Below are 24,714 nucleotides of genomic sequence, written 5' to 3'. Positions count from 1 at the left end.
TGCACTTGAAATGCCGTCTCGTTTCTTTTCAGTGATTCTGCTCGTTTTTGAGCCAACCACTTTTCTATTTGTCATTTCAGCTGGCTAATGTACTGGAGATTGACTTGGGCCTGGTGAAGGTACGTGTCGTGCAGAGATGAAAATGGAAGGCCATTTACATGGAATGTTTGATATGAAATGATGCCTTTATAGCTGACTTGGAGGGCGGTGAATCCAGGATGCTGGAATTACCGCCGCCGCCGCTGCAAAAAAAAAAAAAAAACGAAAGGCAATTTTCCAAATCCTTTGGCCTTTTGATAGGTTGTGAAATGAGTCCTTCTTTGAATGTATGATGCAGAGTGAGGACAATGAAGACGGAACCATTGTGTTCACACATTTCCTTTGTAGCTGTTTAGCCCCATTTCAGTATCTGGCAGAGTGGAAAACAAGCTTATTCATGAGATCCGTCATGAAAACCCATAACTCCTTATTAGTAAAGCCAACGCTGACGTGACTCAAAGGACACAATCTTTACCAATGAATTTATTTTTACACAGGATAGGTAGTATTCATTTTCATTATCTCTTTGACATTTTGCTAAGACAAATAGCATGAATTGTTTCCTGCAGTCATCCTATTAGTGAGAACCTATTCATTTAGTAAATGATGATGAGAGAGAGAATGTTTGAATAGATCCATTGCCGTCAGTGTTTACAAGGCAGACATGGTCCCTTTTGATAGGGATGTGCCTGAAGACAAATTCCTTCGTTGGAAAAGCTTGAATATTGGACCTTATTCATGAAACATGAGCACATTTGTGTGTGTGTAAATCGTTCCTGAAACCAGTCAATGCAACGATTTATGTAAGAATGCTTTAATGAACATTATTCATTCATGATGTACACAATTTCATTCCGCTCATGATTTATGAATAAAATAAAAACATTTTAAAAATGTCGGTGTAAAGTGCAGTGATATTCAAATTCTCATTATCATCATAATTTATAATTATTATTACATAATGAGGGAATGTAGTATCAGGCTGTATGGAGCCCAAATCCTGACCTACTTTCTCCAGCACCATTCAATCTTTCACAGAGCCAACAGTGTTATCTTCATATGTTAGCGTACCGCAATTTTCTTTTCTGTTCCACTTCACCTAGAACGATTCTGAGTTGTGCTTATAGCCATGTAGAGAATAACCTTTGGAAAAATAAGGGAATATGTATTCATAACCTTATCTTGGTTGGCCTAGCTGCAAAATGAGTCGGATGCAACAGATTTTATGCTTCTTGTTGTCAGGTGAAAAGGGCAGATAGAAATTGTGTTTTGGCAGGATGCTGCTATGATAATGTTTATTATTATAAAGCTGTTTCTGATATTGCTATGGATTATTCATGCAGATGTGTGGATGCTTTCCAAACATAATTGGACGATTTGCTCATAAAGTAATGGTGTTAACATGCAAATAGTGTATAGTTGTTAACACTCATCGATGGATTGTGTATGAATGCTGAGTGAAGATTGGACTTTTCTCTGTTGTTTTCCAGAATGCAGTGTCCATGTATTGTCGCCTGGGGTTCGCTCTCAAAAAGGGTCATGTGATCAGCCCTGACCAGCTGCACCCCTCATGGAAGAGTGCCCCTTCGGTCAATAGACTCAAGTATGAAAAGACACTCCTGACACTGATGAATAGGCTTTTAGTGCTGGCTCATGTCTGAGAAAAAAACAAAACTGTTGTGAAAACCTCAAGCTTAGCCAGGTGGAGCATTCACACATGCAGAGACTTTATCTGTATGGTTGGTCTTAGTGGCCATTTCCCTATTATTATTGGTGGGCTATACAGCTAGCCATATCTTTTGATAATCTGATCAAGGGTAAATAGGGCTGGGTAAAAATATGAATTTTTCGATTAATTCCTTCCAATGAATGAAAATGAGTATTGAATGAAATTAATATTGATTCTTAAAATCAAAAGATTGGTCTTTTAATGTATGCATTTTTAGAGTTGATGCATGAACATTTATGCCAAACATAATTTGTCTAGATTTCAGTAGGCTGCTGGTGGGCTACTTCTCACAGATGCACACTCTACCTATCTATCACACCTCTGTTAATCATTTTATGTATGTATGTATTTAGAAAACAATGAATTTATTTGTTTATTTTTATACTTTTATTTATTTATAATATTATATTCATAATTTTGATAATAATGTTGTGATTATACAGGTGCTGGTCATATAATTAGAATATCATCAAAAAGTATTATATTCATTCATTACACACGGACTGATATATTTTAAATGTTTCTTTCTTTTATTTTTGATGATTATAACTAAGGAAAATCCCAAATTCAGTATCTCAGAAAATTTGAATATTGTGAAAAGGTTCAATATTGAAGACACCTGGTGCCACACTCTAATCAGCTAATTAACTCAAAACACCTGCAAAGGCCTTTAAATGGTCTCTCAGTCTAGTTCTGTAGGCTACACAATCATGGGGAAGACTGCTGACTTGACAGTTGTCCAAAAGACGACCATTGACACCTTGCACAAGGAGGGCAAGACACAAAAGGTCATTGCAAAAGAGGCTGGCTGTTCACAGAGCTCTGTGTCCAAGCACATTAATAGAGAAGCGAAGGGAAGGAAAAGATGTGGTAGAAAAAAGTGTACAAGCAATAGGGATAACCGCACCCTGGACAGGATTGTGAAACAAAACCCATTCAAAAATGTGGGGGAGATTCACAAAGAGTGGACTGCAGCTGGAGTCAGTGCTTCAAGAACCACTACGCATAGACGTATGCAAGACATGGGTTTCAGATGTCACATTCCTTGTGTCAAGCCACTCTTGATCAACAGACAGCATCAGAAGCGTCTCGCCTGTGCTAAAAACAAAAAGGACTGGACTGCTGCTGAGTGGTTCAAAGTTATGTTCTCTGATGAAAATACATTTTTGCATTTCCTTTGGAAATCAGGGTCCCAGAGTCTGGAGGAAGAGAGGAGAGGCACACAATCCACGTTGCTTGAGGTCCAGTGTAAAGTTTCCACAGTCAGTGATGGTTTGGGGTGCCATGTCATCTGCTGGTGTTGGTCCACTGTTTTTTCTGAGGTCCAAGGTCAACGCAGCCGTATACCAGGACGTTTTAGAGCACTTCATGCTTTCTGCTGCTGACCAACTTTATGGAGATGCAGATTTCATTTTCCAACCGGACTTGGCACCTGCACAGTGCCAAAGCAACCAGTACCTGGTTTAAGGACCATGGTATCCCTGTTCTTAATTTGCCAGCAAACTCGCCTGACCTTAACCCCATAGAAAATCTATGGGGTATTGTGAAGAGGAAGATGCGATATGCCAGACCCAACAATGCCACAGACTGATCGACTCCATGCCACGCCGCATTGCTGCAGTAATCCAGGCAAAAGGAGCCCCAACTAAGTATTGAGTGCTGTACATGCTCATACTTTTCATGTTCATACTTTTCAGTTGGCCAAGATTTCTAAAAATCCTTTCTTTGTATTGTCTTAAGTAATATTCTAATTTTCTGATACACTGAATTTGGGATTTTAAATTAATGGGAAATTAAAAGAAATAAACATTTGAAATATATCAGTCTGTGTTTCACTTTTTGAATGGATTTAGTGAAATAAATCAACTTTTTGATGATATTCTAATTATATGACAGCACCTGTAAATGTAATCTACTTTGTTTAATAATAAATAAAATAAAATATATTATAATATAAAATAAAAAAAATCAATAAGAACATAAATAATAATACTTTAAATAATTATTATTTTTGATAATGCATGTTTAATCTACATCTCATGTATAAATAATAATGGATACTTAACAATACTGCATAATAATAATAATGATATTAATAATAATAGGAAGGTATTTGAGTTTCTGTGTGTTATTCATAGTGACATCCAAATCTAAAAATAATAATGAGTAAAATATTTGGAAAATGTGCAAATGTTAAAATAAAGAGAACCGGTAGTGTGACGGTCACAACAATGCATGTTATGTGATTAAGTAATTAGTAACACTCGCCGAACATTGTAAGTTAATTATTTCCAAGATTTACACTAAAAAACTTGAAATCGGAATTGAATTGAGAGCTTGTGATTCAGAGTCAAATATAGTCAGGAAATCAGTATTTATACCCATTTATACTAAAATAGATTTTTTTATTTGGCTGTAAAAAATTTGCTGTATGTGTGAACGTATTTTTCGACTGGCGTTTATTGTGTTTTGACATGAGATTGTTTGTCTCATGCGTCAACTTGACAGGGGCACTATGGACCCTCAGAAGATGCTGCTATCATGGGAGGGTGGCAGTCCAGTGATGGAGGCAGGTTCCTCAGCCACTGATACAGACACCACCAGCCTAGAGGACCAGGGTGAGAGCACTACAGCATTCATTAAAGCATAAACAGCTTTCCACTCATCCGTTAGACACTAACTCACTCTACTGCAGTGTATTATTAAACATTAGTCTGGCTCCAATCAGTTCATAAATCATAATAATGGGGATGATGACTGCATGAATTTTTAATTTTTTTTCCCAATCCTCCAGACACAGCAAGTGTGAGCAGTCTAAGTATTCCAGCAGCCCCGACTAAGAGGATCGCCTTCCTGTTTGACTCCACCCTCACCGCCTTCCTCATGATGGGCAATCTCTCCCCCGTTAGTGTCTCACTCACAGACTTTAATATTTCTGTTTTACAGTTGACATATTTATAGTGTATTTTAAGGTGCTTGATATAATTGATCAATCAGTGGTTCATGCCTGTTCTCATAATTAAATGGAACTGACAAGGATTGTACCAATACTAAAATTATTACCGATATAGTAAGCCAATAATTATTTTTACGTTTTTGTATGATAACCGCTAAATGGAATTACATTTTTTATTTTGTTATAAAAATGTGTAAATTAAGAATAAGGCTGTGTCCAGCTGAAAACGCCAGGCGCTCTGCTGCAAACGCCTAACTGTGAACGCTAGAGAGCGCTTCAGCAGCGCAGCGTTTTTTTCAGTTGAGACGTTTTGTGTTACTTCTGTTAATCTGTTAATTTCACAGATTTGTTTCTGTATTGTTTCTATATAAATTGTGGATACAATGTAAAGTATTTGCTCTGGCTCTTAAATAATTGTGTTCCGTTATTATGCTTGTTGTCATCTGTTGACGTTGTACAAGCAAAATGTGACAGTTGGTCAGTGTTGTATTTGTCCCGCCCCCTCCTCCACTATGATTGGACGGCTGGGTAAAAAGTGACAGTGATGATCGCTGCGTTTTACCCAAAGTTGAACATTCTTCAACTCTCTGGCATTTAAAAAAACATGGTGCTCCCTTTGAAAACAATTGGAAAAATATGCTAGCTTTAGTGGACACACGGCCTAAAACACTAAAAACTAAAAATCAGTTGTTTTAAATTAATTTAGGCATCACAACATTATAATGTACAGTGTGTGAAATTGATAAAGGTAATCATTAACACTGTTAAATGTAATCTTTACGTGAACGTTAGATCATGGCAATATCTTATTTTGAGACAAATTCATTTGTCACCTGAAAGAAGCAGCCAAATAAGGCAGAAGCCAATATGAATAGGTTGTGAGTCATGCGCTTTATCCTTAAAAACCGTGAGCAAAACTACTCAAGATAAAGAAAAACACCCATAATACTTTAAATATGAGTTCACTTGCAACTAGGACAAAACACGATTTGTGCCCTCCACAATGTGTTTAGTGTGGTGAATTATTGCCTGCCGAGAGCATGAAACCTTTGAAATTCAATTTTGTACACTGAACAATTTTAGTACTATGTTATGTCACCACTTGAACTCCAGTGTAAAAGCTGGACCCTGAGGCTAAACCAGTCGAGAACCGCTGATTTAGTTAACTTGGATTCATCCTCCAAGGATTTTCTAATTGTCCAAGATTTAACTGTTATCAAAGATGTTTTGTATATCACCTATAAATACCGGGATGTCATGTGGTTCTTTTCATCTCAGAACTTGAAGAGCCATGCCGTCACGATGTTTGAGGTGGGGAAATTGTCTGATGAGACCCTGGACAGTTTTCTCATGGAATTGGAGAAGGTAATACCCTTATTATAGGACACAAAAGAGGCTGAGGGACACACAGTGGACAGACAATCTCCGTCTCTGTGCTTGCATTGAAATAGAAAGGGGCTACCGCCAGGGGCTGATTATGCAACACACACACTCACATTTTTCACTTTGGCACTGCTCTCACATCTCTTGCACACACAAAAGCATAAAGGCTATTGCATTTCTCCCATAATATCTCTCCAACCTTTAGTTATTATTTTCTTGTTTGCACGTTCTCACACTCACAAACATATAATGACTTTCTTTGTGTTGTTGAGGTTGATAAGGATGCTTTTATGTTATAAGGTGGAGAGCACCGCTGAAGGAGAGGCTCAGAGATATTTTGACCATGCGCTGACCCTCAGGAACACAATACTTTTTCTGCGCTACAACAAAGATCTCACGCCTGATCAGGGCCATGATGTACCAAATATAGGTATGTGTCAGTATCTTACACTTGAATGTGTCAGATGCTTGAATGTGCTAAGTCTGGGTGATGAATCAAATATTTATGTATTAAATATTATATTGCCACTGACAAAATGAATTCATTTCCACAAATCAGGCCTTATGAATTGTTCAAGAATTAATAATGAATGTTTACTAATTGCATTTTTAAGAATTAAACATTATACAAAATATATATACAAAATATGGTTTTTAATCATTTTATTTATGTTCATTTAGTTAAAATCAATGTGTGAAACGTCTTAATTAATTCTGCATTTTGCTCCTTTTTTAATTCTTGCATTTAACATTTGCAACACTGGCATTTAAGAAAATATTGGTTTCTCTTTCTTCATTTTAATTTCAGCGCAAAAGCAAATACATGTATATCAAATATAGTATAAATATTGAGTATGCCAAATGTAATGTATAAAATATACCTTGGTCTGTGCGTTTTTTCAAACATCAGCAAATATTTTATTGAAATTCTATTGGATTACTGGCATGTTGTTTTATTCTGATTGGCAATCATTGTCGTCGTCCTTATTTAAACTGTATCACTGTATGATCTTTATTTAATTAAGTTTTCTTTTAATTATGGAGTGGTACAAGTAGACACATGTTCACACATTCTGATTGGCACTAATCTATGTTTGTGTTTCTCATCAGGCCTGCCCCTGGACCTCCTCCGCTGTGAAAGCCTGCTGGGATTGGACCCTGCCACCTGCAGCCGTGTTTTGAACAAGAACTACAAACTGCTAGTTTCCATGGCGCCACTCAGCAACGAGATCCGGCCAATCAGCAGCTGCACGCCTCAGGTAGCCCCAGCTCACCCAGGAGACAGTAGTCCGACCCGTAGAGAGTGATGTGCGATCACTGGGACTTGCAAGACTGTGCTCAGTGAGCAGTCAAATTCCTGTCCTCTTGAGAGTATGATTCAAGCTAAATAGGTCTTTCTTTGCCTCTGGGTTTCTTTACAAAAGTTGCACGTTGTATAAAAACACTACTACTGACTTCATCTCTGAATTTTGTTATGTTCTTTGCTGTTAAGATGTCTTTCATTTTTAACAGCACAAATAAGGTCAGCATTTGGCCTGGGGATAAGATTCCGTGTGCAATGCATTTAGAATAACTTCACTTCGCATTACATGTTTTGTCACTAGGAGCTGTTGGTTGGAAGTTGGGCATGTATGTTAGAGTATCTTTATAATGTCTGATCCGGGTTTTTTTAGCACATCGGTCCAGCCATTCCTGAGGTCAGCTCCATCTGGTTCAAGCTGTATCTGTATTCTGTCGCTGGTCAAGGCCCTCCTTCACTGCTGCTGTCCAAGGGCTCCAGGCTACGAAAGCTTCCAGACATCTTCCAGGTCAGTCTCAGCATTCAAATATTTTTTTGCTTTATTCTGCATTCCAATTTCATACAATTCTTATTACATTCAGTATTCTTTTTAAATATTTAAATGCATTTATTTTAATATTTTAATGCATTTTAATTTTTTTTTTTTACATTACTTGTAGCTAAATAAGACCCCCCCCCCCCCTTTTTCTCAAAATTCCATCACCCATATATTAATACAAATGAAAAAAGTCTCAATTACAAAATACATTTACACACACTACCATTCAATTTTTTAAATATTGTATACATTTTATGTTTTTGAAAGAAGTCTCTCATGCACACCAAGTCTGCATTTATTTGATCAAATTTGTGAAATATGATTGCAATTTCACATTATAACTGTTTTCTATTTTAATATATTTTAAAATGTCTTTATTACTGTGATGGCAAAGCTGAATTTTCAGCATAATTATTCCAGTCTTCAGTGTCACATGATCCTTCAGCAATCATTCTACTATGCTGATATGGTGATAAAGAAAAAAAAAATATTTTCAGTGTTGAAAACTGATCATGTGGAAAATTATTTTTTGACAAATAGAACATTCTAAAGAACAGCATTTATTTGAAAGAACTTTTGTTCTGTCACTTTTGATTAATTAAATGTGTAATGTACATATGCATTATAAACACATTTTATATTTAGTTATTGTAACTGTTAAAGTTATTTGACATAAATGTAATTCCAAGTTTTTTTTTTTGAATTACGTAGATCTTTTAAATTGAAATAATGCTTACATTTTCATTTGGCATGTTGCTCAGGCCTATGATCGACTGCTTATTACATCATGGGGTCATGACCCCGGGGTAGTCCCAACATCCAACGTGCTAACAATGTTGAATGATGCCCTGACCCACTCTGCTGTGCTCATTCAGGTAATGCCGGGAGACCCTGAACACCCAATAGTTATTCATATACCATGTAACATATTCTCGTATCCAAGTTATATCAACATTTTTCACTCTGTTAAGGGTCATGGAATGCACGGACATGGTGAGACTGTCCATGTCCCCTTCCCATTTGACGACGAAGACCTTAAAGCAGGTAAAATCTCTGTTATCTATACATACAGTGGCCTTGGACACAAAAATGTCTGAATGTCATTAGTTAAACCGGACACACTTTATATTAGGTGGCCTTAACTACTATGTACTAACATTTTAATTAATCATTTGATACAATGCACTTATTGTGTACATACATGTTTTTACATTGTACTTACATTTTAAAAAATACCTGCATGTAATTACGTCTCTAATTAATTTCTGTAGTTACATTTGTAATTACACAGTTGGCACTTCCCTTTCACCTAACCCTACCCTTAAACTTACCCATACCACCCCACCTGTCCCTATCACTACCCGTATCCCACCTCAATATCAGCAAAGGTGTTTTGCAATACAATTTGAACACAGTAAGTACATTGTACTTATTTTTTGATGTAAGTACATAGTACTTAAGGCCACCTTATATAAAGTGGGGCCGTTAAACCTACATAAACTGATGATAATGTGTTCAATTACTTGTTAAGGTCACTAAAGATGTGTCTTTTGTGCCTCATTTTAGCACTCTGATTAGCCGAGCCGTTCTAACTGGCCGCTCTGATTTGTTTTGCCTCTCCCAGAGTTCTCATATTCCAATATGTGTGCACACAAAGCCCTTAAGATCCTGCGGGACAAAGTGGATCTGGAGCACCAGTGTGGCTACATCACCATGCTCAACCACAACAACAGACATCGCAGACGACCCAGTGACGCCGACGGTGGGGCTAAGAGCATCTTCTGAATCCACATTGTACATTTAACCAATCTATGAAAGCCCTTATAAGGACAGTCCCTACGCTGATCATTAGCCACTCCAGGCTGTATCGATAAGTGCTGCAATTAGATTAGAATGAGAACAACCGGTTCAATCTCTCACAAGTGTGTTTTATTAGAGCAGGTCTCTAATTCAATTAATGTTTTAATTGCAGTCCACATGTTTGATTGCATCACTAGTCAGAGTGAAACTTGAACGCTACCTTCAGGGTCTCAAAGGAACATGAGATTCACTCTCTTTGCTTTCCTCACAGGAGACCCTGATCTTAGCGGAGTGCTTGATCCCAACGGAAGCAATGAATCTTTCGAGTTGGTTACTGAGGAGAATAACGGAGATGGCAGCAAGAAACAGGGAACAGAAGGTAGGTGTTCTTTGACTGATAGCCAGAACCATTTTTCTTTTAGAAAACATGCAGAATGGATATGAACGTGTCAGAATGTGTAAATTGAGTTGAGAGTACTAGTGGGAAATGCTAATCAATATGAGGTGCTCAGAAAATCATGTTTGCTCACTCTCCCAGGATCGTCCAATGAGGATGAATGGGTTCCTCTGGAGCTTTGCTTTGGGATGCCTCTTTTTAGCTCTGAGCTAAACCGCAAAGTGTGTCAGAGGATCGTCTCCCACAAACTCTGCAGCAAAGACAGGTGACAACCTGAACAAATGTCCCTTTTTTTTACTGTGCATACAGGTGTTTAAAAATACTATGTTTGCATGTCTGCAAACATTTCTGGCTAAGCACATTTGAATCCAGCCTATTACTTTCCCGATCCCAGTCCCACCTCTGTATCCCTTTATCTATCATTTCCTTTTGTCCGTACACTATCCATATCAATAAAAGTGGCAGTATATATATATATATATATATATATATATATATATATATATATATATATATATATATATATATATATAGATATAGATATAGATATATAGATATATATTGACAGCACTAATAATATGTATGTATATAAATATATATGTAATAAAATAAAAAAATATTATTATTATTATTATTATTAGTGCTGTCAATCACGAATCAGGATTAATTACAGAAAAAAATTAATTAATCACACCTAACATTAAAATATTTAATATATTTTTATATTGTCATACATATTTTCACATTGAATCTCCAAATTAATGTAGAAACAACATTTTTAATGCCATTTTTCAGAGAACTAATACTGCTAATGATATCTCTATTAAATGGAATTTTTTCTCAATTTCTGGGCATGAAATTAGTGATTATAGCCATTCAACATAGAGTATAATTAAAAGCCATAATTTTAATATTTTATATAGTAATATACAGCTCTCTCTGTTTGAATGAGGACTGTCTATACATTTTTTTCCATACCTAAGCGCATTCATTTATATGTATATATTAGAGCTGGGAATAAATTGAAATATTTGTAGTTCATTGTGTAGTCTTTTTTGTATTTAACGCATTAAGTTCTAGAAAGAAAATTATGGTGAATTCAGGGTGACTGAGTGGGACACTTTTTCCAAGTCATCTCAATGGCAAAAAGTGTCCCACTCACCCTGAATTCACCCTAATATTCTTTCTAGAACTTAACGCGTTAAATACAAAAAAATCCTCCCAACCTTCTCCCAATTAACCCCTGAATTCTCCCCTATGACAATAACAGTGATATAATTAATAATTAAATAATGACCTTCTCATTCATGTTTGTTCAAATGAATGTTTTGTTAAGCTTCAATTATAATTTAAGATGCCAAGTCTAACAGGCTATAAATAAACCTGATATTTTGGAATACCAATTCAATGTGTGTATTCCAGAAGAAGGAAAAAATATATCACCTTCGCCATTTTTAATTATCAGTGCTACCATTTTTCGATTATCTTCCCAACTACACTGACAGATAACACCAAAATAGGTGGTGTGAGAAATCACATCTGGTCTCTGTGACAGTCTGCAACTGACCTGGGCTTTTTTTAATCAGAAACAATGTCTGCATGTATATTGACCTATTGAAAAAATGCATCAACAATGTTTTAAGCTTATTTAAACAGCATTACGCATATATAATCGTGTCATCTTTAATAACAACAGACATGGCAAAATTGGGAATAAAGAATAAGGAACATACTCTGTTTCTTTTGCAGTCTTCAAGAGTTACTACATTCCAGTCGAAAACTGGCATTAAAAGTTCTCAGTTTTGTTCATTCATTCCAGGTAAATCTTCTCTGATTTTTTTTATTGTTCCTAATTTGGATTTAGTATTGTAATGTGGATTTAGTTCTCAGTAGCAGTGCTAATGTCTTATTTCAAAGATTTCATTCAGCTGTATAACACAGTCATGGAAAACCTAGAGGTATAATGGAAAATTGCAATTTCCAACAGGAACTTCTATAGTGAATATACACAGATCCGGCATAACATGACCTTAGGCATAATGAGGTGAAGTGAATAACACTGATTATCTTATCATCACGACTCCTGTTAGTGGGTGGGATATTTTAGGCAGCAAGTGAAAATTTGTCCTCAAAGTCGATGTGTTAGAAACAGTAAAAAAGGGGCAAGCGTAAGGATTTGAGCGAGTTTGACAAGGGCCAATTTGTGATGGCTGGACGACTGGGTCAGAGCATCTCCAAAACTGCAGCTCTTCTGGGGTGTTCCCGGTCTGCAGTTGTCAGTATCTATCAATAGTGGACCAAGGAAGGAACCGTGGTGAATCAGCGACAGGGTCATGTGTGGCCAAGGCTCATTGATGTAAGCGGGGAGCGTAGGCTGGACGTGTGGTCCGATCAAACAGACGAGCTACTGTAGCTCAAATTGCTCAAGAAGTTAATGCTCGTTCTGATAAAAAAAAAAATGTCTGAATATACAACGCATCGCATTTTGTTGCCTATGGGTCTGTATAGCCGCAGACCAGTCAGGATCTAAACCAGCCTGGACCAACATGAAAATTCATGATGCTTTATGCTGGACTTTTTAGCAGGGTATGCTCTGCTGTAAAATATTTCATCAGCTAGATTGCAATCTCTATAAAGATGGGCAAGAAGCGTGAGACTCCAGGAATAATTTTTTCACTGTCAGATGTGTCCCTCACAGGACGGAAAACAGCCTGCGGACCCTGACAGTGGGGTCTCGGGTCCCCTGTGTCAGCCACCGGCAGAGTCTGGCGTCCCCCTCCCTGCGATCAACCTGCTCTTCAAGGACGGCGAGCTGAAGGAATGGAGCGGCCGAGCGCCACCCTCCCTACACATCTCTGCCCCACAGAGAGATCAGCCCACATAAAATAGCACTCTCAAAATAACCCTGTGCAGATCCACACCATAATCCACGCACTTATGTCATGAGTTACCATGTTACCTGTGGCACTCAATCACACAATCATCAAATGCTGCCGCCACCCGTCACATCTGGATGCGAGCGTCCAGAGAGTCCAGAGTAACTCTAAAATCACATGTCTCATTCACCCAACGTCACACAATTACAAAATAGAAAAGCTATTTACAAATGATCCTATATTGACCTTTTAATGTGTATATAGACTTTGCTTGGAAAACATAGGACCAATCCTGGGGTTGGATAAAGTCAGCCTACTCGTATTGTCATGTTTTGTGACCTGATGCATGATATCACTGCACAAAATCTCAAAAACGACTTGACTGAAGGGTTTGAAAACATGAAGTTGAGGTTTACTTTTTGCACAAAGCCTGTGGAAGACATTCAGGTTCAAACGATTTATTTGTATTATTATTTTTTTGTTGTAAATCAAGACCTTTGTTGGTACTTGATTACAGTCTATTCGGTTGTTGAGTCGGATGCCAGCTGGAAAAACCTGTCTCTCAATTCTGCTTGGCAGAGGAGCATTTCTGCTTCACTGAGACCAAAGACCAACTTGTTTTATGTTGATTTTTTTACCGTTATTTTACTTTCTTGCTGCCTTATTTGCTTTTTGCCCAGTAGACTGCTGGATCACCAAATGCATTTATTTCTCTTGGCCAGTTTGAACACGTTCAATTCGTTTTAGTCGAGCTCAGGCACACAAACCTGCAATTAGTGACAACAAGGTTATCAAACATCCATCAGTACCTAGATGTGTTGAATATCAATATAGGTTTAGAGTTTATTGTGCGAATATGCAGTAATACAGCATTAAAATCCCCCTCAGTGGCCTGACCTTTTCCCTCATGCCTTTACTGAGGGTGCTGCCAGTGTTTTCCCAATCAAACCTTATAGTGGTGTATGATGATGAAGACCGATTAGAGATCTTGATGCTGCATGATGAGTGTGTAGAGTCGTTGTGTGTGTTGTGCGCCGTTCTCTCCTCATCTCTTTATTTCCCCTGTCCATTCCTTCCTGCATCGATACGATCCAAAACAACACCGGCCCCGTGCCTGACCCTGTCACAGTGTTAGGGAGAAAAAAATCCCTGATAGTTTTATAAAGTCACCCTGCATTTTAGGAACTCTCTGTTGTAGTGTACTTGATGGGACTGTGTACATGCTCTTTGTAATTAAATGGGTACAGAAGTTACATTTCTCCCCTCACTCCATCCCATTCTCCAAAATATATGTCATAACAAATGAATATGTAAAAAGTATATGAAAGTACTAATAAATATGTTACAAAAACACCAATTACAAGTGTTGGCATGTGTTTTTTTTTTCTTTTCATTTAGAAAGCTGTTTTCTTCAGGTTGTTGATGGCTCAGCCACAGGCAGGCCGGCTCCCCGGTGACTGTAATTACTATAGCAACACAAATTTGGGGTATCACCAGGGGGCAGTGAGGCCCTGAAATGGAGCATGTCATCATAGGAATAACACAAGCGAGAAAAAGGGGGAGAAAAGCATCTGATGATGCCTGTCAACAATTTGTTTTGAGCTGTTCTGTATTTTCCATCCTACAGTATGTGCAAGGCTAGTGTACGTAGTGGTTTTACTTTGTCATTAATTTTATAATTAATCTTCTTGTAGCTTAATAATTGAAATTGGTTTTATCTGAAGACTTGCTCTTTAAAACTAGGCCAGTAGCTGAAGTCAGAAACTTTTAATATTTCAAGAAATGCGTGTATGGGAGGAAATTTGACACAGCAGGTGGCTACACTATCCATTTTTATTGTAGATGTGCTTGCAACCTAGAAAACTTTTACACAGAGAAATACAGGCTTGTATAAAAGAAATAGGGTGAATTCAGGGTGATTGGGACATTTTCTCCTAGTCATTTTAATGGCAAAAACTGCCCCAATCACCCTGAATTCACCCTATAACCATCTAATTCTTTCTTTCTCTTTCTTTCTTTCTTTCTTTCTTTCTTTCTTTCTTTCTTTCTTTCTTTCTTTCTTTCTTTCTTTCTTTCTTTCTTTCTTTCTTTCTTTCTTTCTTTCTTTCTTTCTTTCTTTCTCCTCTCCTCTCCTCTCCTCTCCTCTCCTCTCCTCTCCTCTCCTCTCCTCTCCTCTCCTCTCCTCTCCTCTCCTCTCCTCTCTCCTCTCCTCTCCTCTCCTCTCCTCTCCTCTCCTCTCCTCTCCTCTCCTCTCCTCTCCTCTCCTCTCCTCTCCTCTCCTCTCCTCTCCTCTCCTCTCCTCTCCTCTCCTCTCCTCTCCTCTCCTCTCCTCTCCTCTCCTCTCCTCTCCTCTCCTCTCCTCTCCTCTCCTCTCCTCTCCTCTCCTCTCCTCTCCTCTCCTCTCCTCTCCTCTCCTCTCCTCTCCTCTCCTCTCCTCTCCTCTCCTCTCCTCTCCTCTCCTCTCCTCTCCTCTCCTCTCCTCTCCTCTCCTCTCCTCTCCTCTCCTCTCCTCTCCTCTCCTCTCCTCTCCTCTCCTCTCCTCTCCTCTCCTCTCCTCTCCTCTCCTCTCCTCTCCTCTCCTCTCCTCTCCTCTCCTCTCCTCTCCTCTCCTCTCCTCTCCTCTCCTCTCCTCTCCTCTCCCTTCCCTTTCTAAAAGCTATATTTTGATGTAATTTGTCACTTATTTGGGAAAAGAGGTTAAATACATTTACAGTTGAAAAGACTCCCGATACCTTATTTGTGAACAGGGTCGTTTCTAGACTCTCATTAGTACTGGAGCACGGAAGCTAGATAATTTACTTTAGAAAGTTTTAAATATGGATATTTTTCTTACACGAACTTCACTTCAGAAGGTCTTTATTAACCCCCAGAGCCGTGAGGAGCAGTTATATGATGGATGGATGCACTTTTATGGACTTCAAAAACGAAACAACAATTCACTGCCGTTATATAGCTTGGAAAAGCCATGACTTTTTTTTTTAAGACAACTCCGATTTTATTTGTCCGCAAGAAGAATGTCATATACATAGGATGACTTGAGGGTGTCATGGGCTAATTTAAATTTTTGGGTGAACTAGCCCTTTAAATGCGCAAGGCTAGCTCAGTTGGATTCTGATTGGCTGTCAATGTTTTCATCGTTCATCTGCTGAAAAAAAAAAAAAATTCTGAAAGAGATTCCATCGATATTGTTTCTCTTTGTTGTTAATGTAGTGTGGACCTCATTATAGTAGAATTACAATGATTATTAAAAGTTTAGCGTCCACACCAATAGATTTCTCTGCCGTTATGATGTCAAGTCAAGTCACCTTACATAGCACTTTTTACAACACAGATTTCAAAGGAGTTTTACAGTGATAACAGGAAAATAATGCAACTGTACAGCCACTCTGGAGAAAACAGTGATGCCATCGTCCAGTTCAGTTCAATTATCGATGGTGTCAATGCAGGCAGATCAGTAGTTGAATATTAAGTGTCCCCAACTAATCAAGCCAAAAGCCAAAGCTAACAGTGGCAAGGAACCAAAACTTCATTAGGTGACAGAATGGAGAAAAAAACCTTAGGAGAAACCAGGCTCAGTCAGGGGGCCAGTTCTCCTCTGGCTGATGAACGAACAGTGCATGATTAGGGTAGAGTGAGGGAAAACGCCCCCCTTAAGGACTGTGTAATGTTTCTGTGAAACAAAAGTTAAATGTGTCTAGAATAGTTATCCTAGTTCCCTTTCAATGGTCAGTCGTATTGCGTCTGCTAGACGCTTTGGGAAAACTCCTTTTTCCTGAAATACAGAAGCCTTTTATAAAATCACGCAGTACTACTGCACAGCCATAATAGTGCTGAGGCCACTCGCACACTATTGGCTGGCCAGTGGGAACTGCATGAACCAATGTTAGAGCGGCGCAACTGCGCGAACCAATTGGTGCGAAGCCGCAAAGCTGAACGCAGAGCCCGCCAAGTGGGCAGGGCATCTGCCTATAAAAGACGCTTGCATTGCTATAGAATTCAGATTATTCTCCTTCAGCGTCGATCTTCGGGCCCTCGCTGATCCTACTCGAAGCCTTCACCTTCTCGCAGAGAAAAGAAGAGCCTGCAACAGAACAGCGAGCTAGCCACCCCTCAATCGGCAGCGATCCCGTGAGATGTCGCGCTGTTTCCATTCGCTCTCCGTGTCTCCTTTTACTAAGCCTTGCTTCACAAAAAAGCAACAATGTCGCACCACACTTGTGGCACATGCAGAAATGCTCTGCATGAAGAGGACGGCCATGGCGAGTGTGTGATCTGTCTGGGCAAGGCCCACGTGGACGCCACTCTCACCGGGGCCGTCTGCTCTCACTGCGAGAGTATGCCGCTCTCCTCTTATGTCGCTTCCTGCTCTTTTCAAAGCATAACCTTGCGCTCTCCCGTTCCCTTTCCCGTCCAAACCTTGGCGGAAAAAACGGCGGATTCAGAGGGCTGAGTATTCAGAGGTCAGCGAGATCATGTTGGCCCAATGCCTGAGTGCCTCGCTTTCGGACTTGCACCCCCCCCCCCCCCCCCCCCCGACGCAGAGGGTCTCGTCTTTTTCGGCGGGCCTAATGACGACCCACAAGAGCATCAACACGATGACTCCGTGGCTCTGTTGATGACATTGCCCCCTCAACATCTCAGCAACGCAGCGACTCCAGGGCTGGTGTGGACGCCGAACTAATCGGTGTCCTCACAAAAGCTGTCAGCGAGGTCGGCCTAGACTGGGAATCGCCTGAGGAGCCTGCACTCAGCCACCTCAAAGAATGGTTCCTGCCAGTACGCCAACAGGCCCCTCGACAAAGAGCCACAGCATTTTTTCCTGAGGTTCACGAGGAATTGGCTCAATCGTGGCATGCCCCGTACTCTGCACGTCTGTGCTCATCGACCTCGCACGTGTTCTCTACTATTGACGGTGCCGAGGAGAAAGGATATGAAAAGCTTCCTCCACTAGAGGAAGCTGTGGCCGCATACCTCTGCCCACCTTCACCTCAGCCTTAGCAGGTAAGGCCTATACTTCCACCGGCCAAGCAGGCTCCGCCCTCCACTCGATGGCGGTCCTACAAGTTTTCCAGGCCAAACTCCTCTGTGCTATGGACGAGACTCGACCTGATTAGGAGGCTTTCCGCGACCTGCGTAATGTCACAGACCTGGCTCTTCGCGCTACAAAAGCCACCGCCCAAGCCATAGGCAGGTCAATGGCCAGCCTTGTGGTTTTGGAATGCCACTTGTGGCTGAACTTGATGGAGATCAAAGAAGCCGATAAAACCGCTTTCCTAGATGCTCCTATTTCTCTCAACTGCCTATTTGGCCCGGCGGTGGATGGCTTTACGGAACATTACACTACGGCACAAAAGGCATCCCAAGCTATGCGTCACTTTCTGCCCAAATGCCCCGACTCAGCAGCAGCAAAAGCCAGAGCCTGTAGCTGTCCAGCCCCGCCCACTGCCTCTGCCAACAGCGTCAGCACCCTAGTCAGACTAAGCTCAAGCACAACGTGCCGCCACTCGACACTAAAAAAAACCCTGTCCAATCGGGTCGAGGCTTGGAAGGCCTTCCCTGGTGTGTCACAATGGGTTATAAATACAATACAATGAGGTTACTCACTCCAATTCGCTCACAAACCACCGCGCTTCGCGGGCATAATACACACTGAGCAACGTGTCTCACGTCCTCAAAACATCCTCCAGCCCAGAGCGAGTCAGGCTTTTACAGCCGCTACTTTCTTGTTCCCAAAAAAGATAGCGGCCTCAGGCCCATTCTAGACCTCAGACATCTGAACAGGGTCCTTATCAAACGGCCTTTCAGAATGTTAACGATGAGACAGATCATCGCGCAGATTCGCCCGATGGACTGTTTTTTCTCAATGGATCTGAAAGATGCTTACTTTCATATCCAAGTTATTCCCCGTCACAGACCATTCTTGAGATTCGCGTTCGACGGGAAGGTCTACCATGTATACAGTCCAAGCCTGTAGTGCTCCTGTCAGAAACTGAAGCTTCCGAGCCTCGATCGCCCCCCGGTTGCCGGTCCCAGTATAGCTCCTAAACCCCACCCCTCCATGTATTTGAATGGACGCGAGACACACTAAACAATTCAATTACACTTAAAATAATTGTTTCCTAAAGATGGTTTCTGTCATTTTAGGCAGTTTTTATTACGATGATTTAATTTCAAGTGTTCGTTTTTTAAATAAGTTTAGTTTTAGTGGGTTATGTGATGCTATAAAAACGGGGGGTGTGACGTCATGATTGACAGCTGAGATTGACGGCTTCTCCGAGTGAAGTTGTCACTGAGGCACTAACGGACTTTTTTCAGGATTTTTGGGAGGAGATTGGAGCTTTAACTTTAATTTCTACATTTCTATAACTGTTTATTTCACACCAACATAATGAATTGTTATGCATCTGTGAAAGTGTGGGCGGGCTCTTGATAATGGCGCCTCTACTTCCTGTTCGCTACTGCGCATCTCCGGTCCCGAGATGTCAGCGCCGTGAGCGGGCCTACGAAAGCTTCAACTATGGTCAGCGGAAGTCAATGAAGTCGCGTCGTCCATATTTTTTTACGGCCTATGATACAGTCCTGCCATTCGGTCTGTTTCTGGCCCCCCGCACTTTCACAAAGTGCAGATTCACACAGTTTTGGTTTATGTTGACAGTGACAGTGACAGTAACACCCGTGCGCGTGAAAGTGTCGCTTCCTTTTACACATGCCTGACCAAAAATACAATTCTGCCTACGCCACTGAATATCCGTGCTGAGTTTTTTTGTCCAATAATTAGAACTTCAGAATTAAGTAGAAGGAAATTATTAGTCATCCAATTTTTTTATATCAGCTGTGCATTCCGTTAATCTTGTTAATGAAGAAAAGAAGAAAAAACTCATTAACATTTGGATGAAAGGAAGGATGGCCCCATCCCTAATAAACTGTTTGACAAACACGTTTTGATGGAAACATGAATGGTGTGTTACTGCAACAAAACCAGTACTGTGTTTTTATTTCCAGGATTAGGTTGTTTTATTGAGCATAATTCAGCATAGTTAAGTAAAATTCACATATGGAATTAAGTAACTAATTTAACAATAAACAAAGAAAAATAAGTAAATTAAGCTTGGCCAGTTAAAGTTTGTTGAGTAATTTCTACTTAATTGAAGTTTACCCTGTTTTAAGTAGGCCTACATTTTACTCTAATAATACAACACTGAAATAAGCCATGCTTTTAAAGTCTATGCTTTACTTAGAACATCTACATAAATAATACAGTAGATATTGTATACATATCTAGCCTACTTAATAGAAGTGTGGTATCCAAACACAGATATCTCAATACTTGGTACACAATACATAATACTGGCAACATTCAATGGATAATTTCTGAGTATGAAAGATCATTTTGAGTAGAAAATGAATTCCAGATGTCACAAAACCTAACATCAAATGCAATGATAAAACAGTGTAGCTTAAATACAGCTTGAAAACAGTGAAAAAATACAACCGTAGCCTATTATTTATTCATGTCCCAGTGCATGATGGGAACACCAGTATTAGAAAATTGAACAAGTTTTACTAAATTTCTACAAGCTGAAATTGAGTAGGATACTAATATAGAGTTCTATTTTGTTTTTTAAATTAAATTACATTTGTTTTCCTGTAGTATTTACTTTTTTTATGCACACTGATAGAAGAGGACAAATGCGGTTGGAAAAGCTAGCCTTCTTGATCATATTAGTGATGGTTCCTGTCTTTATATTGTGTTTTTCTTTCCCAGTAATGTCTCTTTAAATGAGGGAGCGCTGTAAGTGTGACTGTGGTTGGTTCTTCAGCTCTGCCTGTTAGTTTAGTTCACATTTCTGATGGACCCGAGCAACAAAGCAGGTGCAGTCCAAAACATCGGGAACATTTTGACATTCGCTGCACGAGAGACAAACAACGCGCTTTACGTTCCTGTAAGGGGGCGAATAACGTGTCTTTGCTCGGATACTGCAGAAACATTAATTTCATCGCTATGCTTGGAAACATCAGGTGTGAAAGGACTAAGTAACTAACTAACTAACTGCGTGAAGCAACAACACGAATCATTGGATGTAGCCTACACTGGATATAATCCATCTTACTTATCCCATAACTCTTCTTATATAAAGTTCTTTATTTTGGTCGGTAATTGTGATGCGCGCGGATCTGGCAAGTGCAGCTTTAATAAGCAACTATCTGCGCAGACGGAGCATCGCAGCGAATCTACTTCCAGATGTCCGTCTCTCTCTGCTCGTAACAGGTGGAGCTCATTTCACTCCATCTGTCCGCTGCTGAAGTGGCATATATGGGCAACCAGGTTGACAAACTGTCACACCTAAGTTACGCCGAAGTTCCCACGACCGACCCGAACGGACTGGACACGGAGGAAGACGGCCCGCGGATCGGGGTCTCGTACATTTTCGCGACCGACGACGAGGAACTGGACGATAATCACCATCATCAACATGTCGATGGACCAGAGCAGAAGGAGGAAGAGAAGCACTACAACGAGCTGGACTGCGCGGTTTACCACCGAGACGAGTGCATTTATGAGAAGAGTGGCAGCACTAGGGAACTGGAGACGTTTAGCCCGGAGAATTTATTGAACAAATGTAAGCCCGGAGACGTTCTGGAGTTCGTGTCCGCCGGACAGTACCCGCACTGGGCTGTGTACGTCGGGGACTTCCAGGTGGTGCACTTGCACCGGGCGGAGGTCAAGAACAGTTTTCTGACCGACGCTAGTCAGGGCAGGAGGGGCAGGATCGTAAACGAGCTGTACAAATTCAAACCCCTGAGTCCTGACATGGTGGTGCAGAACGCTATGGAGCAGGTGGGCGCGAAAGACAGAGAATTAAGTTGGAGAAATTCGGAGTGTTTCGCCGCCTGGTGCAAATTCGGTAAACGGGAGTTTAAGATGGGAGTGGAGATACGGATAGGAAAACAGCCGTACAGATTAAAGCTCCTCTTGCCTGACAAACAGTTTCATGTGCTGGAGTTTCAAAGTTTGGAGGATTTGATCATGGAAAAGAGGAGAAATGATCAGATCGGTAAAGCGGCTGTTATACAGGAGTTGGCGCATCATTTAAGCCATAGCGGAAGTGAAACGAATGTTCATTGACATGCAACAGGTAGCCGGAAAGAAATAACATATCCGTGATTCTCACGAAACCCGTCCAGTACATTTCCCTGCAAAATCAAAAGAAATGTATATGAAATTATCATTATAATTATTTTGCTTAAAGAACTGTTTAAAGGAGGACACAAATTGTGATTGGTCAGTACATATCATATGCGCCGCTCGCGTAGATGTTCTGTCATGTCAAGGACTATATCTTCTAGCGGAAGGATGTCACAAAGAATTTGCTTAATAAAATAACGTTTCAATAAAAAATTGTGCCCTTAATATAATTGTTTTTTTTTGCAACCATCTTTATAAAAACAGCTAGGGCCATGCTGCATTGTGAATATAGTAATGGCTAAATGGATCTAGTGCCCCTGATAGGTTTGCGTGCTTAAAGGATTCGTTTAGCCTACTTTAAAATGAAAATTACCCCACGATGGCTTACTTCTTTCTGATGAATACAGTCTGAGTTATATTAATAAATATCCTGATGTTTCCAAGCTATATAATGGCAGTGAACGGGCACGACTTTGAAGCTCAAAAAAGTGCATCCATCCATAATAAACAAACTCCACACGGCTCCGGGGTGTCAATAAAGGCCTTCTGAAGTGAAGCGATGGATTTTTGTATAAGAAAACTATCCATATTTAAACCTTTATAAAATAAAATATCTAGCTTCCGCGTATAACATCGGCCATATAGTTTACGCGTTTTGAACTGCTAGAGGCAGTTTCGTAAGTTGAATACGGAGGGCGATCTGGCAGCTTGATATTTTACTTTATAATGTGTAAAATATGGATATTTTTCTTACACAAACGCTTCCATTCGCTTCAGACGGCCTTTATTAACCCCCCAGAGCCGTGTGGAGTACATTTATGATAGATGGATGCTTCAAACTCGCAAGCCAATTTTTGTGCCAATTAAGCACATTTCCTCCTCAAATTCTCACTTATGTAATGCATTGTTATAGACTTTTTTAAAAATACCGCCCTTAATTTAATTTTAATTTAATTTTACCGCCCGTAAAGCAAGTTGAATTATGGTAATGAGAATTGGGGGTTACAGTGTTAATGTTACAATGCCAAACATCTTAATGCTCCTCAATGCTTCATTTAGGCCTACTTTTATAGCCTACATTGACTTTTGGGGCTTCGTGAGATTCATGACATCACATATTATGATGGTTTATCTGACATCATATTACGATGACAAATTATGTTCGAAAAATTTCACACTCAGTTATTAAATATTTCAAGTCGGATGGTTTTCAAATGACTCTCGAGTTGTACGCTGTTCTTCATAATGTATAATCAGGCTCTCTGTGAGTTGCAAAATAGCCATAAATCATCATGTGGACCTTGCTTTTTTAACAGTGTTGGCACAGATGAAATTGCAGCAAGTAAACGGTGGCTGAATCCACCTATTTACCCTCTCTCTCAGTTAGGTTTTTCTCAGAACATAGCTGACCTCACATTTAGCTCTTTAGTGGGGTCACTATGGTGCATTTATTAAGTAAATGAAAATTTATTTTCCTTTTGACATTACTATATAGGTCTCATTTCTCCATATGTTTATATTGTTGACCTTTTTTATTGCCAGAGGCCACCTAATATGGCGGGGTTGGAAGGCTGCGGGTGTTTTTTAAATCTGATAGAAATCATTTGATGTTTTAATATTTAGAAAATGCTTTAATCCTGAGCCTCTTCAATACCCTGGAAACTGCATGACTTTCATTTGCAAGGCTGGCAAAGTTGGCTTACCTTCTAATTGTCCTCCCACTTGTGAAGTTTACAATTTTCTCTGAGCGTGTGAATTGAATTGATTATGTGAGGCTGTAGTAAAGAAGATGAAAGCAATAGTTTGCTAAGACTGAGTTAAATAAATGTAGCAAAGGCAGAGGCATAAATGCCACATATCTGCTTTGGCACTCAATAATAAGAGCCCTAACAAATGCCACAGGCAGTAGTTCATAGCAGTGAGCCGTTCAGTCGTGAGATCATGAGACGTTGATCAGGCAATTGCCTGTCCGAACTGGACTCTGACCTCATGGGAAAACATCAGGTGGTCAAATCTGAAGTGCATGGACAATCAGAAGGGCCAAAACACAGTGTCACAGAAACTCAGTGTGACTTATCTCTCGAAACAGTAGCCGTGCCTTTGAGATATGCCACAGATGGCGTGTTTTGTTAGAGGAGGAAAGGGTGCTTTATGATCTGAGCCCAATCGCACTGCCACAGGTCCACACTGAGTAAACACGAGATGCTGGGAAACAGGGAAGTAATTACAACTGCCATACTGTGAGTGAGTAATAGCTGCCCTCAAAGGTAACAAGACAGTCTTTGTGAATCATTGGAAAGCCAACACTATTGCCAGTTTGAGACAACAGCCCCCTAATGAGCACTTAGTCAGTGATGTTTTAAATGTGATGTGACTCAGTGACACTGCTCTTTGTGCTGTGAGTACAGGTTTCTGCCTAGTCCCTTCAGCTGTTCTGTGAATAGTAAGCCGTTTCAGCCATTGAGCTGTTTTTGGTTTGTTGTGCTAAAACCCAGAATAGAATTAGTAT

The 24,714-nt window shown here is 40.0% G+C and overlaps 2 protein-coding genes across 4 annotated transcripts in view; both read left to right on the top strand.

The window, feature by feature from the left end:
* fam91a1 (family with sequence similarity 91 member A1) overlaps positions 1 to 14,373 on the top strand; it is a 29,822-nt gene extending 15,449 nt beyond the window's left edge. For 2 of the 3 annotated variants that reach the window (XM_079830012.1, XM_079830014.1), the window contains 15 exons: positions 81 to 119; positions 1,530 to 1,642; positions 4,277 to 4,386; positions 4,563 to 4,672; positions 6,003 to 6,089; positions 6,408 to 6,537; positions 7,218 to 7,366; positions 7,781 to 7,915; positions 8,707 to 8,820; positions 8,917 to 8,989; positions 9,570 to 9,707; positions 10,017 to 10,124; positions 10,284 to 10,407; positions 11,892 to 11,961; positions 12,826 to 14,373. In XM_079830012.1, the coding sequence (XP_079686138.1) occupies positions 81 to 119; positions 1,530 to 1,642; positions 4,277 to 4,386; positions 4,563 to 4,672; positions 6,003 to 6,089; positions 6,408 to 6,537; positions 7,218 to 7,366; positions 7,781 to 7,915; positions 8,707 to 8,820; positions 8,917 to 8,989; positions 9,570 to 9,707; positions 10,017 to 10,124; positions 10,284 to 10,407; positions 11,892 to 11,961; positions 12,826 to 13,026 (1,701 nt within the window). In that variant the 3' untranslated portion in view covers positions 13,027 to 14,373. The remainder of the gene's footprint in view (positions 1 to 80; positions 120 to 1,529; positions 1,643 to 4,276; positions 4,387 to 4,562; positions 4,673 to 6,002; positions 6,090 to 6,407; positions 6,538 to 7,217; positions 7,367 to 7,780; positions 7,916 to 8,706; positions 8,821 to 8,916; positions 8,990 to 9,569; positions 9,708 to 10,016; positions 10,125 to 10,283; positions 10,408 to 11,891; positions 11,962 to 12,825) is intronic. The other variant, XM_079830013.1, reaches the window with a different exon arrangement.
* A 6,436-nt stretch (positions 14,374 to 20,809) lies between these two features.
* Positions 20,810 to 22,422, top strand: lratd2a (LRAT domain containing 2a). Its single transcript, XM_079829109.1, has one exon. The coding sequence runs from the start codon at positions 21,333 to 21,335 to the stop codon at positions 22,143 to 22,145; it is 813 nt and encodes a 270-aa protein (XP_079685235.1). The 5' UTR covers positions 20,810 to 21,332; the 3' UTR covers positions 22,146 to 22,422.
* Positions 22,423 to 24,714: the final 2,292 nt, after the last annotated feature.

The sequence above is a fragment of the Gobio gobio genome, assembly GCF_949357685.1.
Source record: "Gobio gobio genome assembly, chromosome: 11".
NCBI lineage: Eukaryota > Metazoa > Chordata > Actinopteri > Cypriniformes > Gobionidae > Gobio > Gobio gobio.
This window is presented reverse-complemented; position numbering and strand designations above follow the sequence as displayed.

What these genes read in the sequence shown, in the direction of transcription:
- lratd2a (XM_079829109.1), top strand. Translation starts at nt 21,333, where the DNA reads ATGGGCAACCAGGTTGACAAACTGTCACACCTAAGTTACGCCGAAGTT.